Below are 19,010 nucleotides of genomic sequence, written 5' to 3' on the forward strand. Positions count from 1 at the left end.
TAGAAATTTGTTCTGCACTCTTTTCTGTAACAGGGTGACCAAAACAGTGCACAGTTCTCCAGTGTGGCCTCACCAACATCTTATACAATGGCGACGTGATGTTCCAACTCAATATCCTGACTGATGAAGGCCAGTACACGACAGGCTTTTTGCACCTCCCTGTTTACCTGCGATGCACTTTTAACAAAGAATGATGTACTCCCTGGTCCGTCTCTTCTGTTACACCCTACAGTACCCTTCCATTCATAATGTAAGTCTCAGGCTGGTTTGACTTTCCAAAATGCATCAACTCGCACTTAATTAATTCCAAATTTAATTGGTTCTATCTGAAATCCTTTCGCCACTCCTCGGATCACTTCCCTATCTGATGATCCTGCCCCCTCGGAAGTGCCTCCAGTAATTTCCCCACAACTGATGTCAGGCTAACCAGCGTGTAGTTCCATGATATTTTTAAAGCGCTAAAAGGGCAAGGGAGGGGACTATAAATATATGAAATTTAAACAACAACCTGACTCTGTAATAGAAACATAGAAAACCTACAGCAAAATACAGGCCCTTCGGCCCACAGTGCTGTGCTGAACATGTCCCTACCCTAGAAGTTACTAGGCTTACCTATGGCCCTTTATTTTTCTAAGCTGCATGTATCTATCCAAAAGTCTCTTAAAAGACCCTATCGTATCCTCCTCCACCACCGTCACCGGCAGCCCATTCCATGCATTCACCACTCTCTGAGTAAAAACCTTACCCCTGCCATCTCCTCTATACCTACTCTGCAGCACCTTAAACCTGTGTCCTCTTGTGGCAACCATTTCAGCCCTGGGAAAAAGCCTCAGACTATCCACACGATCAATGCCTCTCATCATCTTGTACACCTCTATCCGGTCACCTCTCATCCTCCGTTGCTCCAAGGAGAAAAGGTTGAGTTCACTCAACCTATTCTCATAAGGCATGCTCCCCAATCCAGGCAACATCCTTGTAAATGTCCTCTGCACCCTTTCTATGGTTTCCACATCCTTCCTGTAGTGAGGCAACCAGAACTGAGCACAATACTCCAAGTGGGGTCTGACCAAGGTCCTATATAGCCGCAACATTACCTCTCAGCTCCTAAACTCAATTCCACAATTGATGAAGGCCAAAACACCGTACGCCTTCTTAACCACAGGGTCAACCTGCGCAGCTGCTTTGAGTGTCCTATGAACTCGGACCCCAAGATCCCTCTGATCCTCCACACTGCCAAGAGTCTTACCATTAATACTCGATTATTGTAATCTACAATAATCTTCGTTACAATCAACAGAACCTTTTAATTTCATGTGATTCACTAACTGACTGAAAAATTAACAGTGGGAACTATATTTAAAATATAAAATAAAGAAAATTAAACAATAACCTTACTGTATCCAGTCCCTTGCCAGCAACTAAATGGTGTCCTGGAGTGAAGTTCAGTTTATTGTCATTCAACTGTATACATGTATATTGCCAAACAAAATAACATTTCTCCAGACCACGGTGCACAACACAGTACATATGAACGGCACAGTAGCATAGTGGTTAACACAACACTTTACAGTGGCAGTGACTTGGGTTCATTTCCCACCTCGGCCTTTAAAGAGTTTGTATGGTCTCCCTGTAACTGCGTAGTCCAAAGACGTACCAGTTAGAAGGTTAATTGGTCATTCCTTTGATTAGGAAAGGGTTAAGTTGGGGGCCGGTGGGCGGCGTGTCTCAAAGGGCCAGAAGGGCCTATTGTGGACTGTATCTCAATCAATCAATCAATAAATAAATAGATAAATGAATATTTAAATAACTCATACATTACACATAAAGTATTACTATCACAAAATAGAGTAACAAATAATAAGGTGCATTTACAACACAAGTTAAAAAGTAAACGGTATAATACTACTGGCGCTTCTTATGTGATGAGACCTGGGTGGTTTGAGGGAGGTCAGTAGTCTCACAGCCTGAGGGGGAGAAACTGTTTCCCATCCTAATGACTCTTTTCCTAATGCCTCAGTACCTCCTGCCTGGTGGTAGGTTGTCGGATGGGTGGGAGGGGTCATTGACAGTGCTAAGGGCCCTGTATCTGCAGCACCCCTGATAAATATCTCTGATGGATGGAAGCGATATCCTCTCAGCAGCCCTCTCAATCGTTTGTAGGGACTCTCAGGCCGATGTCTTGCAATTTCCGTACCAGACGGTGTTGCAGCTGGACAGAACACTCACAACGGTTCTCCTGTGAAATGTGGTTAGAATTTGTGGGGGAAGGGAAAACCTCAGTCACTTCAGTCTCCTCAGAACATGGAGATGCCACTATTGACCAAAGAGGTGGTGTCGAGGGACCTGGTAAGATCTTCTGTTATGCGCACTCCCAGAAGGGTGGTGCTCCTAACTCTCTCCGTAGGGAGAGCAGTGCAGTGAGTCATGGTCAGCTTGAACCTTCCTAAGCTCCACAGTCATCTCCTCGATCTTGTCTACATTGAGACTCAAGTTGTTGTGCTCTCACCATTCTCCCGGACGCTCTACCTCCTCTCTGTATGCCGTCTCATCATTATTGTTGATGAGGCCAACCACTTTAGTGTCATTAGTGAACTTGAACTAAACCTAGCAGTGTAGCCGGGCGTCAGCAGCGGGCTGAGCTCAGGGTAGCAGCAAAGCTCAGTGTGATGAGTAGAGATGTTTCTGCCAACATGGCCCGACTGGGTCCTCTCTGTCAAAACGTCAGGACCCAGTTACAGAGAGAGGTGTTGAAACCCAACAAGGACGTTTTAACCATCAGTTTAATTGTACTGAGCAGAAGTCAATGAACATTATTGTGGCATATGAGGAACCATCTTCCAGATTGGACAGGATGGAGTGGAGTGCAGAGGCTATGGCATCGTCAGTGGATGGATTTTAGTGCCAATTGAACTGGCAAGGGTCCAATATAGCAGGTAGATGGGATTTAATGCATCCATAACCTGCCCTTCAAAGCACTTCATTATTCATGAGGTCAGTGCCCCTGGGAACCAGGATGATGGTAGCTGCCTGGATGCCTGAGGGGACAGTGGACTGCCCCAGAGAGATGTTGAAGATGTCTGTTAGGACCTCAGTTAACTGGGCTGCATAGTCCCTCAGCACCCCGACTAGGTATAGTATCAGGCCCCATAGTTTTACGTGGGTTGACCTGGCTAGGTTCTTCCTCACAGCAAAAGCATGGCCAGACAGAGTGCCTGCTCCTCACGGGGAAGCGGAGGGGGGAGGGTTCCTTCCCCACTGGCACGTCGTTCCGTACATCAAACCGAGTGTAAAAGATATTCAGCCCTTCATGGTGAGAAGCATCACTGTTGTTGATGCCCAGGATGGACTGGTAGTCCATTATGGTTTGAATGTCTTGCCACATGTTCCTTGTGTCTCTGGTGTCACAGAAATGGCTGTATGTTCTCTATGAATAATCCTGTTTTGCCTTCCTGATGCCATGGGAAAGTGCAGCTCTTGCTGACCCGAGAGCTGGCTTGTCCCCTGTTTCACCAGTTTGAGCTGAGAGAAATTAAAAATAGCAATATAGGTTTCCCCCGCATTCCTATTAAACCGTTTGTAAACCGAAATGTTGTAATGCGAAGAAGCAATTACCATTAATTTATATGGGAACATTTTTTGAGCATTCCCAGACCCAAAAAAAAACTACCAAATCAAACTAAACAACACATAAAACCTAAAATAACACTAACATATAGTAAAAGCAGAAATGATATGATAAATATACACCCTATATAAAGTAGAAATATTGTAAGTACGGTATAGTTTCACTTATCAAGCTCAGGAAGACAGCAAGCCAAAATCGATTTGGAGGAAAAAAATCGGCACGTACACACATGTGCACGTACACGCATGTGCACGCACGTACACACATACACACGTACACGCATGTGCAAACAACTGCCCGCACAAGGCTTCACAGTCATTGGAGTCTTTCTCGGGGTAAGCACAGGTATAAACCGGGTGTCTTTTTTATCGTAAAAGCGAACATCCTCTTTGGTTAGCGAAAACAGGTACTAATGTAGGTCTTTTGTAACAGCGAGCTGTCGTAAAGTGAACGTTTGAAAAACGGGGGACACCTGTAATAATAAATACAAGCCTGATCCAATTTTAGAGTCAGAGTCCAACAAATTACATTGCTACCAATCCATTATTACAGATAGGACAATCTATAATAACAGGCCGGATATTAATAATGCAGGATAAACAAGGAAGAACAACTTACTTAATAGATATAACCATTCCAAACACACATAACTTACAGGAAACAATAAGGGAAAACACCAGAAATATGCTGAATTAAAAGAGGAAATTGAAAGACTATGGAACATGAACAGGATATACATTGTCCCAATAATAATATCTACAACTGGTATCATCCCAAACACAATAGCATTAAACAATTAGACCTACACAGCAATATTTATGCAGTCTCCAGAAAACCACAATACTAAACACGACTAGAATAGTTTGAGTGTTCCTAGCAAGTGAGAAATGAGTGTCCTTGGCTATGCCCCTACCTCAGGTTTCACCAGCTTGAGCTGAGAAAATATAAAAATGCAACAACAATAATAATAATAATAACTGGTTAGTAAATAATATTGTTGTAGAATCCTTGAAAGTGAGTCCGTAGGTTGTGGAACAGTTTTGTGTTGAAGCGAGAGAAGTTACCCACTCTGGTTCAGGAACCTAATGGTTGAAAGGTAATAACTGTTCCAGAACCTGGTGGTGTGAGTCCTAAGGCTCCTGTAGCTCCTTCCCAATGGCAGCAATGAGAAGAGAGCATGACCTGGGTGATGGCACATATGGCATTTTCATACATTTCACTGGAAATCCAAACAGTTTGGTTTTCTTTTCTACAACAAAAGTATTTCATACAGGAAATGCTGCAGGCATTCTGTGGCTTTTTTTATATAGCGTCTGACTTTGGACACTGACTGAGTGTGACTCTGTTACATTAGCAACATAAATATGGTTCTGGATCCAAAAAGGCATTTGGTTCTCCTGGGTTTGGAGCTCATTCCAATGAACAATGTCAAGGGCAGCTGTGTCCACTGTGTCAAATTCAAGGCCAAGTCTCCTGTATGACGCTGCCCTTTAATGTTGGCTCTTGGGCAAACTGCTTGCTCAAAGTAATTTGCCTGCAATAGTAAAATAATAGTCATCGGCCTACATTACTGAACTATATGATGCAGAAAAAGTCAACCACATGAATTGCACATTCATCTTTTACTAATACAGTGCTATTCATTCTGCTTGCCCTACATATCAACGGATTAATTATTACAATGTTAATTGAGCCAGATTGAATTGTAACCATTAGAGCGCCTTAAACAGCTAATTGAGCATAATTAGTCTGCAAGTTAAAATATCTCACAGCTTGTACAACGTGCGCATAAATTGCAGGATACATTTAGGAGGCAATTATGCACGAGAGGTACTTGAACAATAACAAATTGATGAAGTAGGAATTGCATTGAATATCCCGGAAGTTGCAGTCTAAAATCTCCTCATCCATCAATGCTCCTGGGTTGGTACAGACGTCTCGGTATGCGTGCCATAAACATTGGGGAATGTGGTTACTCGAATGAGGATGAGGTTAGATGCACCAATCAGAGGTAGATCTTCCTACATAACCCTTGTGAAAGTTAGGCTATAACTTGTGGCTACAGCAAGGACGTGTCTCCAGACACTTGTCAAAGCCAAGTGATTGGTGTTCGTAATTCTATTCAGACATGCAAATCTTGGAGCCTTAATGGTGTGGCCAAAACTTAGGTCTGTCTGGCTTCAAGGATCCCTTCTGTAATGATATTGTCAGTGGCACTGAAGTGCTGAAGAGTTGAGGAATAATTTTCTTAGCAACACGGTAGTGTACCAGTTAGCACAACGCTATGACAGTGCCAGCAACCAGACATCAAATTTGCTGCTGTCTTTAAGGAGTTAGTACATCTTCCAGGATCCCCCTACGTTGTCATAGGAGAATGGTTCCTCCAGTTAATGGGTTAGCTGGTCACATGGGTGTAAGTAGGCAATTCATTGGGCAGGAAGGGCCTGTTACCATGCTATATGTCTAAATAAATGAAAAAATAATAATAAAGATGCTACCTGCAGCCTTGTGTAAAAAGGTTTGCGTATGAAGGAGTGAAGCCATGACTGACCAGTGAGTTTCAGGTGACACGGTAGCACAACGATCAGCGGAATGCTATTTTAGCGCCAGTGACCCAGATTCAAATTTGCTGCTGTCTGAGAAGTTGGTATGGTCTGCTGATGACTGTGTGGATCTCCTCCAGGTGCTCCAACTTCCTCCCACATTCCAAAGGTATCCGGCTTAGTCGCTTAATTAGTCACACTGTTGTGATTTGGAGGCACAGGCTCAATGGGCTGGAAGGGCCTGTTACATAAAAAATAAATAAAACAAATGTTTTTATCTTTATTTTAAAATCCACACAAACTTTGAGACCCCTTCATTTTTAAATGCCCTGTATTAAAATGTTAATTATGGAGTGGTTTCTTAGTGAAGCTACCACCTTTCAGATAAATCAAAGCCTTCTCTAATCTCATAGTTCACTGTGAAATTTCCCATGGTCCTGCTGTAAAAAAGCCCACTCAGCCCATCTGGTCTGTTTCAGCCCCCCATCAGTCCCACTCCCCTGTCCTTTCCCTGTAACACTGAAAATTATTTTCCCTGAAGTTCTCCACCATGAAAGTCCTGACTGGAAAAATGACTATATTGAAAAATGGAAAGGGATTTGCTCCAGCAATATTTTTCATTCCACCAATGATTTTCTCATTGCTGGCTTTGGGCACTCGATGTGTACAAATTTGGTGGCTTTGTGTTTCCTGTTACAACACTAGCTTCACCTCAAGAACTCTAATTGGTACATTCTGAGAATGAGAAAGTTGCTCTGTAAATCGAGTTTGATATATCAGACGTCCTGTACCTCAGGTCACACGGTTAGGAAGTTCAATGTGTGACACACCAACAATTATATGCCAGTGTTACCTCTGGTGTAATTTGCAAAGGTGAGGAGGGAGCTCCTACTATACCTCTCAATGCTATGAGCCAAAGCTGCACCACACTGCTATTATAACCCAATCAACAGATCGAACCACAAGAACAAGACATGGTCAGGGTGGGCAATTAAAAATATCATCAGTGGATCACAAATTGGCACACACCATTTAAAAATGACTCTGTTTGAACTCCAAACAAGAGTAAAGTTATCAAATCTTAGATTTTTCTTTTGCATATTAAGTTAAATTCAAATCCCTCATTATGAAATAATTTTATTTGCCATCTTTGTTAAAATAGAATCCAGGCAAAAATAAAAGGTGCAAATTTGATTTCCCTCAGTTGACATCTCTTGTCTATTATACTTTGGCATTTAAAGTTAATCTTACAGAGCAAAATCTTATTCCATACACCCTTAATTGGTGATGGAATCATACATTATTTTGAATACTATTTGCCTTGTATTCTCTGTCCCTCATTCTCATCCATACTCGTGAATGTACCTTAAAGGTTAGCTGTATTTGTCACACATACATCAAAACATTGAAACAATGTGTGGTTTGTGTCATATGGAAACCAGCAATAATTGTCACCACATTTCCGGTGCCAACATCATTTGTCCACTACCTATTAAACCTAACCTGTATGTCTTCGGAATGTGGGAGGAAATTGAGGCACCCAAAGGAAAGCCACACTCTGATGAGGTGGAAGTGCAAACAGACAGCAGGAATTGAACCCCGATTGATTGGTGATCACTGGCACTGGAATAGCGTTATGTTAACCGCTACGCTACCGCCATTCACCTAATAATCCATTGGTAAATGAGATCAGCAATTAATTGGGTCACTCATTTGGGTCTCAAGTGTCTCATCAGTGTGGCTTCAATGTCCCACCAGCAATGAGTTGTCACATATAGTTCATGTGGAGAGACATCAAAAAGGAAAGGCAGGTTGGCCTCTGTTCACTTGTTCCTTGTGTGACCGAATATCTCTGCTATCTCAAAAACAAGGAAAGTGTGGTTCGAAAAGAGTTCCTTTTATACATTCTACAGGTGGCTGTTGGCTTTCTGACCACAGTGTCCCTCTTCTTCCACAGAGGTTTCCAGAAACGATACCTGCCCAGAAGTGCCAGAAATTCTTAACGGCTGGAAAACAACTTCCCATCCTGAATTAATCCACGGGACCGTGGTGACATACCAGTGCTACCCAGGGTTTGAACTCATCGGAACAGACATCCTCATGTGCCAGTGGGATTTGTCGTGGAGCGGGGATCCTCCGAGATGTGAGAAGAGTGAGTTAATTCTTAGATTTGTTCCTTTTCCCGTCCTACACCAATGTGATTATTTTATTCATCTCCTGATATTTATACAGGGCAAAGGGTTGTTTCAGAACAATTCAATTTTCATTCAGTATACAGTATGGGCTATGAATGCACTGCCTACTCAACTACAAGGTCACTGACTATGAGTAGCAATGCTGAGAATTCTCTTTCAACAACTGGAAGATGTATAAATTTAGATTGCTGGTGCTGTATTCTCAGCAGTTACCACCCACAGCAAGAAAGTCCTTTCCTTTTGTAAAACCTTAACCAGAATGACATGAATTCCTGTGCTCAGATTATAAGAACAAGTGAAACGGGTACCTTAGTTGTAATTTTAATCAATACATCACAGTAACACAGGGCATGAAGCTCTCCCTCTTCATCTCTCTAACATATTCACACCCACCTACACATATCCACATAAACACATGAATGGGCTTGAATAAGGAAGCCCATGGACAAGATACACACAAACATCCAGTCACATTTAAACACACATGCTCAAACACCAATGCCACTGTAAATGCAATAGTGGTAGAGTCTGGGGGTGGGGGGGTTGCTGATGGGATCACGGGGAGAATAAAAAATGGGATTAGCCTAGGATCATTATAAATAGGTGGTTGACAGTCAACACGAACTTGGTTGGCCTGAAGACATTGCAACAGTGCTGTACCTTTGCATGACTGTCTCTCTCACACACACACACATCAGTGGGTCCAAGTAAAATATTAAATAGGAACAATATAGTGTTATACCCCTGCTGTGTATCGTGCAGAACATGGCTGATCTGTTGAATATTCTGATCTTGGATTACACTTTCACCCAAGCAATAACTCAACTTTCATATCCCAGAGATCTCTCCTTTCAATAGGACTCAGCACTTTGAAGAATCTTGTCCTCTGATCTAAACTTTTTTTTTCCTCATTGCTAGACAAAGTGTGATCAGATTTCCTTCTTTTGTTCCATTGGATGTTCAATGACAATCCAGCTGTCGAGAAGTTGGATCCACTTTCATCTATTTTGATGTATATAAATCCTGCTAGCATCATGCTGTCACGGCACCAGCAATCCGCTTACAATTCCAGCGCTGTCTGTAAGGAGTTTGCACGTTCTCGCCGTGACCGAGTGAATTTCCTTTGGGTGCTCTGGTTTCCTCCACATTGCAAAGGCGTATGGGTTAGTAGGCTAATTAGTAACATGGGTGTATTTGAGCAGATTGGGCTCGTTGGGCTGGAAGGGTCTGTTACCATTTTGTATCTACAAAAAAGAGGTAAAAATAAAAATAAAAATGTTAATATAATTTTGATCACTGCTGGTCGAAGCCCCACTCATTGGGAAATTGGGCCAGGACTTCCAGGACACAGAAGGCTACTAGAAGGATACAATCTATGTGCTGGAATGTCACAGACATAGACAGCCATGGGCCAAGTGTTGGAAACGGGCTTAGTATTATAGGTACCTGATAATCGATATGGACGTAAGGGACTGCTTCTGTCCCATATGATTTTGACTCTGTGCCTTCTGATCACAAGATTTCATCATCAACATGGGTGATGCTAATACACTCAAAAGTTACTGAAAGAAATAACTTTGCAAAACTGTGCAACCTATGGCCTGTAGTTTTCCACTCGCGCAACAAGGAGCAAATTACCTGACAAAATCAACATTTTTTTTTAACCAGGGCAGTGAAGTTTAGCTCTCCTGCATGGGAATGGTATCCAGTCCTCTTCAGCAGCTCTGTGCTTCGGGTACTGCAGCAGAGATCTTTGCTCATTTCATCACCCGCACCCAAACTCCTTAAAATTATGCCATTGATATTAGCCTTTTCCATCCTGGGAAAATGGCTCTGGCTGTCCACTTGATCTATGGCTCTTATCATATTGGAAACCTTTATCAAGTCACCTCTCATCCTCTTTCATTCCTTGTTTGCTGAACCTTTCCTCATAAGACGTGCTCTCTAATCCAGGTAGCATCCTATTAAATCTCCAGTGCACCCTCTCCATAGCATCCACATCCTCCCTATAATGAAACAAATAAAACCGAGTCCAGTTCTTTGGGAAAGAGGGAAGACTGAGTGGAATTCATCAGACAGCTGAGAGTTTGAGCATGTGGGCATCGGTAAATGGAGTAGAGGAAACCATGGAGATTGAGGTATAGGGCAGCTGAGGTCATGAAGGAATTGAAATAGGAAAAAAATAGAAGAGCTTTAAGTTGTGGCTGAGCAGATTGTGGATGGGGTGTGAATAGTCTCCTTTTCACTGAGCTGAAGTATACAGAAGCTGGGGAATGGAGGAACAAGTAGGAACAGCCAAGTCTGGTGGTTACAGAAGAAATAGGAGCAGGAGTCGGCCATCTGGCCCGCCAAGCCTGCTCCACCATTCAATAAGTTCATGGTTGATCTGACCATGGAGTCATCCCCACCTACCTGCCTTTTCCCCATAACCCTCAATTCCCCTGCTACGCAAAAATGTATCCAACCTTGCCTTAAATATATTTACTGAGGTAGCCTCCACTGCTTCACTGGGCAGAGACACAACATGGACACAGTTAAATAGTTCTCCAGTCGCTCAGCCTGATGGAGTGGAGGGACTCAGCAGTGGGTAACCCTGCACTTTACTGAGCATATTTGAATGGCAGCATCCATCATCAAGGACCCCCATCATCCAGGCCATGCTCTCTTCTCAGTACTACCAATGGCCAAGAGGTACAGGAGCCTTAGGTCCCATACCACCTGGTTCAGGAACAGTTATTACCCTAAAACCATGAACCAGCAAAGCTAACTTCACTCACTTCAATACTTAACTGACCCCACAACCTATAGACTCACTTTCAAGGACTCTGCAACTCATGTTCTCAGTATTATTATTACTTTTTTCATTATTTAACACAATTTGCCTTCTTTTACACATTGGTTATTTCTCAGTCTTTGGTATGTTTAGTTTTTCATTAGTTCTATTGTATTTCTTTATTTTCCTGTAAATGCCTGCAAGAAAATGAATCTCAAGGTAGTATATGGTGACATGTCAAGACAAAAATGGGAAACTGACTTGAATATTAAAATTGAAGAAACAAGTTGGTCAAGACTATGTCTTGACAGTAAGACAAATACAACAAATGTCCAGTTAAGATTAGTGCAATATAATTTTTTACATCAATTATATATTACACCACAAAAAATAAATAAATTAAACCCAAATTTATCTGATCAATGTTTCCGATGTAAACAAGAAATTGGTACTTTTTTACATTCTACTTGGTCTTGTTCTAAAATTCAACCTTTTTGGACAAATTTAAGAATTTTACTGGAACAAATTATTGGAATACAACTTCCACATAACCCAATATTATTTTTATTAGGTGATATTGAAGGGATAAAACCGAAACCCAAATTGAATAAATATCAGAAAGAATTCATAAAAATTGCATTGGCAGTAGCCAAAAAGGCTATTGCAGTTACTTGGAAATCAGATTCATACTTAAGTATAGATCATTGGAAGAACAAAATTTTCAGCTGTATTCCACTTGAAAAAATTACTTATAATTTAAGAGATAAATATGAAACATTTCTGAAAATTTGGCGCCCTTATTTACAAAAGACAGGATTAAATATATAGGTGCTCTGAAGATAAAATTATTGGTTATTTGGGGAAAGAAATAAATATATATACTAAAGCTATTATGAACTCCGTGGAGCATGTAGTGAATTTTCAATATCCAGGCATTCGTTCTTTCTTTCTTTCTTTCTTTCTTTCTTCTTCTCTTTCTTTTTCTTTCTTTCTATAGGGATATGTTAGGGGGGAGGGGTTAAGGGTTGATAATTTTTTTTCTTTCTTTCTGTAATCATTTGAAAACTCAATTAAAAAAAAAATTTTAAGTATATGGTGACATATACATACTTTGATAATAAATTTACTTTGAACATTGAGAAAATATACATAGTTCAGGAGGAAATGGGACACAGAGGAAACCCACACAGTCAGAATTAGAATGAGCAAACATCACACTGGGGTCAGGATCAAACCTGGATGGGTGGTTATCAAGTCTTTGGCCACATTTGTTTGCAAAGACTCGCTCAGTGTTTTTAATGCTTGATGATTGTGGTCGAGCTGCCCACAGTTTCAGCACAACACCAGAGGGCATCGTTCGCACTGCGTTACTTGTAATAGGCACAATTGAGACAGAGAGAAAGACACAAGAATTTTCGGTAATAAGTGAGATGTCACTTAAGCTTTTTACACTGTCTATGACGTGACACTTATCAATGGTGTTACACGTCTCCAGAAACTAATCAAATGAGAGACACGTGTAAAAGTGCTTTATCTCAATCCCGAGTCACATGACAATGACCTCGAGTCCCACTCCAGAAACTAGAGCACAAAGAATTCTGACAGTGTTTCTGTGCTCTCCTGTAATTGTGCTGAACTGCCAGAGGGACAAAGTTATTTTGATTCGATTTTATCTTGAGGTACAACACGGCAACAGATCCTTCTGGTCCAGTGAGCCCACACTGCCCAGTTACACCCATGTGACAAATTAACCTACTAACCCTTCCGTCTTTGGAATGTGCAACAAAACCCATGTGGCCTTGGGGAGAATGTACAAACTCCTTCCAGACTCCTTCCTGGTAAAAGAACCAGGGCCACAAGCACTGTAATAATGTTACGTTAACTGCTATCCTACTGTGCTGCCCAGTAACACAGCTGAAGCCTCAGATGCAGAGTAGAAACAATCTTCTGTCAGTAGATGTAAGAGGCCCTGTGGTAATATATTCCAGTGGAGACTGGCGGGGCTGTGGTTATTATCTATTCCTCAAACAACTTCACAATAATTGGCGAATCTCTGGGCCTTGTTAAAAAGCTACTTGAGGAGTATTTTGTTTCAAATGCAACATTGCAATAGTAACTATGATTTAAAGGTACCTCATTGGCAGTTAAGTATCTCAGGGTAGGTGGAGGTCATGAAAGGTGATCTAGTAATGTTTTATGAAATGACTACAAGTGAATGTTGTAACAGAAGAGGAGCTGGACTTTGCCTCCGTGATGCTTCTGTTTGTGGAACGCTGGGTGAAATTCATAGTCACTGCTGTACTAAGGGCTTGGCAGGTGACTGGTTAAACTGAAAGCAACGTTTCACAATTCGATGTTGCTGCCCTTCACCATTGGATGAGATCTCCAACTCATTTTGGGCACTGAGAGTGGGGAAGCAACTGAGCCTCAGCCATCTTCCCGACCCTCCACTCATGCCTTCAATAGAGAATCAGGAATAAAGGCCACTGTTTGAGGTGGGATTGGTGGGTTTGTGGTTCACCTCAAAGTCCCAAAGTGTGAATGAGGTTTCTGTTCTCAGTGCTGATTTCAAGAGCAGCGGGTAGTGTTGCTGAAACAGAGCTCCAGCACCTCGGGTTTGACCCTTACCCCCGGAGCCCTCCGTGTGGAGTTTGTTCTTTCTGTCTGTGATCATGTAGGTTTTTTTCCTCGTGTGTGCAGGCTCCTCTCACATCTAAAGACTTCCAGGTTATCAGGTTGATCAGCTGCTGTAAATAACCACATGTGTAGGTTGATGAGAAGAGAGCACATGAGACAGACTAGGTTCTAGAGCAAGGGTTTCCAACCTTTTTTATGTCACGGAATGATATCATTAGGCAAGTGGTCTGCGGACCCAGAACCCCCGTTCTAGAGAAATAAGTGGGGGAATGGGATAGGTGTGATCACTCCAAGATTGGTCAATAGTCTCTTTCTATGTTGTAAGAAAATAGAGAGGCGTTCTGAGGAAAATTCAGAGTCATAGAATACTACAGCACTGAAACAGGACCTTCAACCCATCTAGTCCATTCCAAACCATTTAAACTGTCTACTCTGATCAACCTGCACCATAGCCCTCCATACCCCTGCCATCCATGTACTTATCCAAACTTCTCTTAAATGTTGAAATCGAGCTTGCATGCACCACTTGTGCTGGGAACTTGTTCCACACTCTCATAACCCTCTGAGTGAAGGAGTTTCCCCTCATGCTCCCCTTAAACTTTTCACCTTTCACTCTTAACCCACAACCACCAGTAGTAGTCCCACCCAAACTCAGTGGAAAAGGCCTTCCTGCGTTTACCCTATCTATACTCCTCACAATTTTAGTTCATATAATGGGTGGGATTTTGCAGGTAATATGACTACATGCCAAGACCATGCAATTGAGCCAAATGCAAAGTCCTTAACCCTCTTCACTGGGAGTCGGTGGAGCAGCATCTTGCTGAGACGCCCAAGTATTTATTCTCTGATCCTGTGAGAGTCAAGCCTGCCTCTGAATCTTCAAACCCTTTGATTTAAGGGGGTTTTGAAGGAATGTGGCAACAAGAAGCAATCCTCCTCGATGCATTTCAAATCATGGTTGTAGACTTCAACCAGGCTTATTTGAAAACATTTCTGCTGAATTACCGTTAACATATAACCTGTATCACCAGAGGTCCCAGCACACTAGACCACTGCTGTGTGGTAAGGAAGACCTACTATTCCATGATCAGACTGCATTTCAGGAAAAGTGATCACGTGGCTGTCCTTCTGCCTGCATACAGGCAGAGTCTGAAGAGCAAAGCTCCAGAGATAAAGACAACAAAGAGGTGGTTGTGGGAGTAACTTCAGTATTGCTTCGAGTTGGTGGAGTGGGCTGTGTCATGGACTCATCAGTGGCTCTGAATAAATACACTACAGTTGTCACAGACTTTATAAGAATGGCCGTAGAGAACATCACCCCACAAAATCATTCCGAGACTTGCCCGAACAGAAGCCCTGGATGAATCAGAGATCTGCAATTTGCTAAGGGCTAGATCAGAGGCATTCAGGTCTGGCAATCAAGTAATATACAACAGGTCCAAGTACAATCTCCCAAAAGCCATCACAAGGGCAAAGTGGTAATTCTGGACTAAACTTGAATCAATGAAGGATGCTCGATAACCATGGCTGGGCTTGAATGCTATCAGCTCTTACAAAGTGAAATCAAGTGACATTGGTGATAACAGAACTCTGCTTCCAGATGAGCTCAATGCCTTCCTTGTTTGCTTTGACCGTCAAAATATGGAAGAACCTTCACAAGCTCCCACAGCCCCCAATGGCCCTATGATTTCAACGTCTAAGGGTGAACACACTGCAGACATCTGGCCCAGATGGGTTACCTGGCCATGCTGAGAACTGAAGACCTGTGCTGATCAATTGGCTGGAGAGCTCACTGACATCTTTAACCGCTTGCTTCAGCAGTCTGAGGTAAACATCGGCTTCAAGCAGGCCTCTATCATACTGGCGCCTAAGAGGAACGTGGTAACCTGCCTCAACTATCATCCACTAGCACTTATATCCACAGTGATGAAGTATTTTGAGAGATTGGTGATGAAATAGATCAACTCCTACCTGAGAAGCAACTTGGATCCACTCAATTTGCCTACCGGCACAACAGGTCTATGGCAGATGCCATTTCATTGGATCTTCGCTCAACTCTGGAACATCTGGACAGAAAAGTGGCATACATCAGGATACCTTTATCAACTACAACTTGGTGCTATCATCCCCTCAAAACTACTCAATAAGCTTCAGGACCTTGGCCTCAATACCTCCTTCTGCAGTTGGATCCTTAATTTCCTCACTTGCAGACCCCCATCAGATTGGATTGGCAGCAACATCTCTTCCACAATCTCCATCAGCACAGATGTACCACAAGGCTGTGTGTTTATCCCCCTGCTCTACCTGCTTTACACTGATGACTGTGTGGCTAAGCACAGCTCCAATGCCATATTTCAGTTTGCTGATAACACCACTGTCGTGGGCCGAACCAAAAGTGGTGACAAATCAGCATTTTCGGAGGGAGACTGAAAATCTGGCTGAGTTGTGCCACAACAACAACCTCTCACTCATTGCTGACTGAATGCCAGTGAGACAAAAGAGCTAAATATTGACATTAAAAGGAAGAACCCAGACGTCTATGAGCCAGTCCTCATCGTGGAGTGCGTCGGCAACTTTAAATTCCTTGGTGTTATCATTTCAGAGAGTATGTCCCGGGCCAGCACATAAGCACGATTACCAACAAAGCACAGCAGCATCTCTACTTCCTTAGAGGTTTGCAAAGATTTGACATGACATCTAATACTTCGACAAAAATCTATCGATGTGTGGTGGAGAGTATATTGACTAGTTGCATCACAGCCTGATATGGAGGCGCCAATGCCCTTGAATGGGAAATTCAACAAAAAGTTGTGGTTAAAGCCCAGTCCATTAGGGGTAAGACCTTCCTTCCATTAGGCACATCTACATGGAGCACTGTCGCAGGAAAGCAGCATCCATCGTCAGGGACCCTCACCAGCCCGGTTTTGCTCTCTTCTCACTGCTGCCATCAGAAAGAAGGTACAGGACCCTCACGACTCACACTACCAGGTTTAGGAACAGTTATTACCCCTCAACCATCATGCTCTTGAACACATGGGCATACCTTCAATTACACTTTTTTTGGCCCATCCCTGAACTGTTCCCACAACCTATGAACTCATTTTTTCAAGTCTCTTCATCTCATGTTCTCAATATTGCTTGCTCATTTATTATTTTCTCTTTTGTCTTTGCACAGTTTGTTGTCTGTCTGCCCCGTTGGGTGCACTCTTTCATTGATTCTGCTATGGTTCTTGGACTTACTGAGTATACTGGCAAACAAATGAATCTCAGGGTTGTTTATGGTGACATATATGTACAGTACACTGCAAAAGTCTTAGGCACCCTAGATTTTTATTTATTTTCAGATGGTCTGGCCTACACAGAGCCCTGATCTCAACATCATCGACGCTGTCTGAAATTACCTGGAGAGACGGAAGCAAGCAAAACAGCCAAAGACTGCAGAAGAAATATGGAAAGTTCTCCAAGATTTTTGGAACAACATATCAACTGATTTTTTTTATATAAAACTGCACAACAGTGTACTAAAGAGATTGATGCAGTTTTAAAGGCAGAGTGATCATACCAAATATTGAATTGATTTAGTTTTTTACTGTTTACTGCTCTGTATAGATTTTTCGATACTTGGAAACTTACCATTTCATTAGTTTTGAAAGCATCTTCATTCTATAGAATTTTTAGGTGTGCCTAAGACTTTTGCACAGTACTGTACTTAGTAAATTTACTTTGAACTTTGATGAAGGTAGTAAGGTGGGTCATGACTAGTGACATTTAATGATTGTAATAATTGTCCTTATCAGGGCTTTAAGATAAAAAAGAAAGACTCTCAGCCTGAAATGTCAACTGTTTATTCCTCTTCATAGATGCTGCCTGACCTGCTAAGTTTCTCCAGCATTTTGTGTTTGTTGCTCAAAGCTTTCAGCACATGCAGAATCTTGGAATTTATGTTTCCAATAACTTCCAAGTTTTTAATTCATTAAAACTCACAGCCTCCTAACATATCATGGACAACGTCGGTGTTTTTCTGAGTAACGGGTGAGCACTTCCAAGTTTCTGGGTATCATGATCTCTGAAGATCTGTCCCGGGCCCAACATATTGATGCAGTTACAAAGAAAGCACACTGGCAGCCCTACTTTGCTGGGAGCTTGAGAAGATTTAGGATGACACCAAAGACTCTGGCAGATTTCTACAGATGCACCACGAAGGGCATTCAGACTGGTTGCATCACCGTCTGGAACAGAGGGGCCAATGCACAGGATCAAAAAAAAACAGCAGAGGAATGTAAACTCAGCCAGTCCCATCATGGGCACTAGATAAAGGCAATTGGGGCCTGAGCCCCGGCCTCAGTCTCCAGGATGTAGTGTGGTGGTCAATTGCTGCTTGTTCTTTCTTTCAGCCAATAAAAGCCGATATCTCGCCTCACATCTCGGAGAGTTATTGATGGTGCATCAACCACCAAGGACAGCTTTAAAAGGCAATGCCTCAAAAAGGTGGCATCCATCACTAATGATCCCCAGCACCCAGGACATGCCCTTTTCTCATTACTACATCAAGGAGAAGATACGGGAGCCTGAAGACGCACATTAAACATTTTAGGTACAGCATCCCACCCCTTTGCCAGCAGCTTTGATTGCTACAAAACAACAGATTTCACAAAGTAGGTCAGTCTGATTCTGATTCTAATGATGGATGATGATGCAAAAGGAAGCTATCAGAGAAAAATAGCGTTCTATAACAACTTAGGCAAGTTTAGTTTTGTTTGTTTGAAGCTGCAGATCCCTTTAACAAACAGTCTGCCAGATTTCATGATGATTCTCTTTAATCATTTTTCAGTAAATGAAGTTCTATTCCAACACAGCCACCAGCGAATCCCGGCATATCAGCAAGTACGCAGTGATCAGCTCGGGGGGGGGGGGGGGGGGGGGGGGCAGTCAATTGCCTCATCTATTCACTCTGCCTTCTGAACCTGGAGAGAGAAGCCGATTCACCTTTTGAGTGACTTCTCCTTCCGTGTCCAGCATGTCAGGATAGCCTCGTTTCACCTGGCAGCTACAGCTTAGAGTCTAAACCCACCCAGGTGACCAATTAGCTAATTGGGGCAGGGAATGGTTCTCATGTCTTCAGTTTTTCTGTCTTAGTTCCTTACAGTCTAAGTAGTTCAACGCTGAACAGCCATTCTCTTGTGGAGGTTTTGTTGTAGCGGTAATTATAATGCCTTTGGTCCCCATTTGTATTGAAA

At 42.4% G+C, this 19,010-nt stretch overlaps 1 protein-coding gene across 2 annotated transcripts in view; it reads left to right on the forward strand.

Annotated features, from left to right (window-relative positions):
* The window catches only part of sez6b (seizure related 6 homolog b), a 919,909-nt gene that overhangs the window by 851,931 nt on the left and 48,968 nt on the right, over positions 1–19,010 (forward strand). For both annotated transcript variants that reach the window (XM_073053431.1, XM_073053432.1), the window contains exon 11: positions 8,126–8,320. In XM_073053431.1, coding sequence (XP_072909532.1) covers positions 8,126–8,320 — 195 coding nt within the window. The remainder of the gene's footprint in view (positions 1–8,125; positions 8,321–19,010) is intronic.

Source organism: Hemitrygon akajei, chromosome 8 (assembly GCF_048418815.1).
Source record: "Hemitrygon akajei chromosome 8, sHemAka1.3, whole genome shotgun sequence".
Taxonomy (NCBI): Eukaryota; Metazoa; Chordata; class Chondrichthyes; order Myliobatiformes; family Dasyatidae; genus Hemitrygon; species Hemitrygon akajei.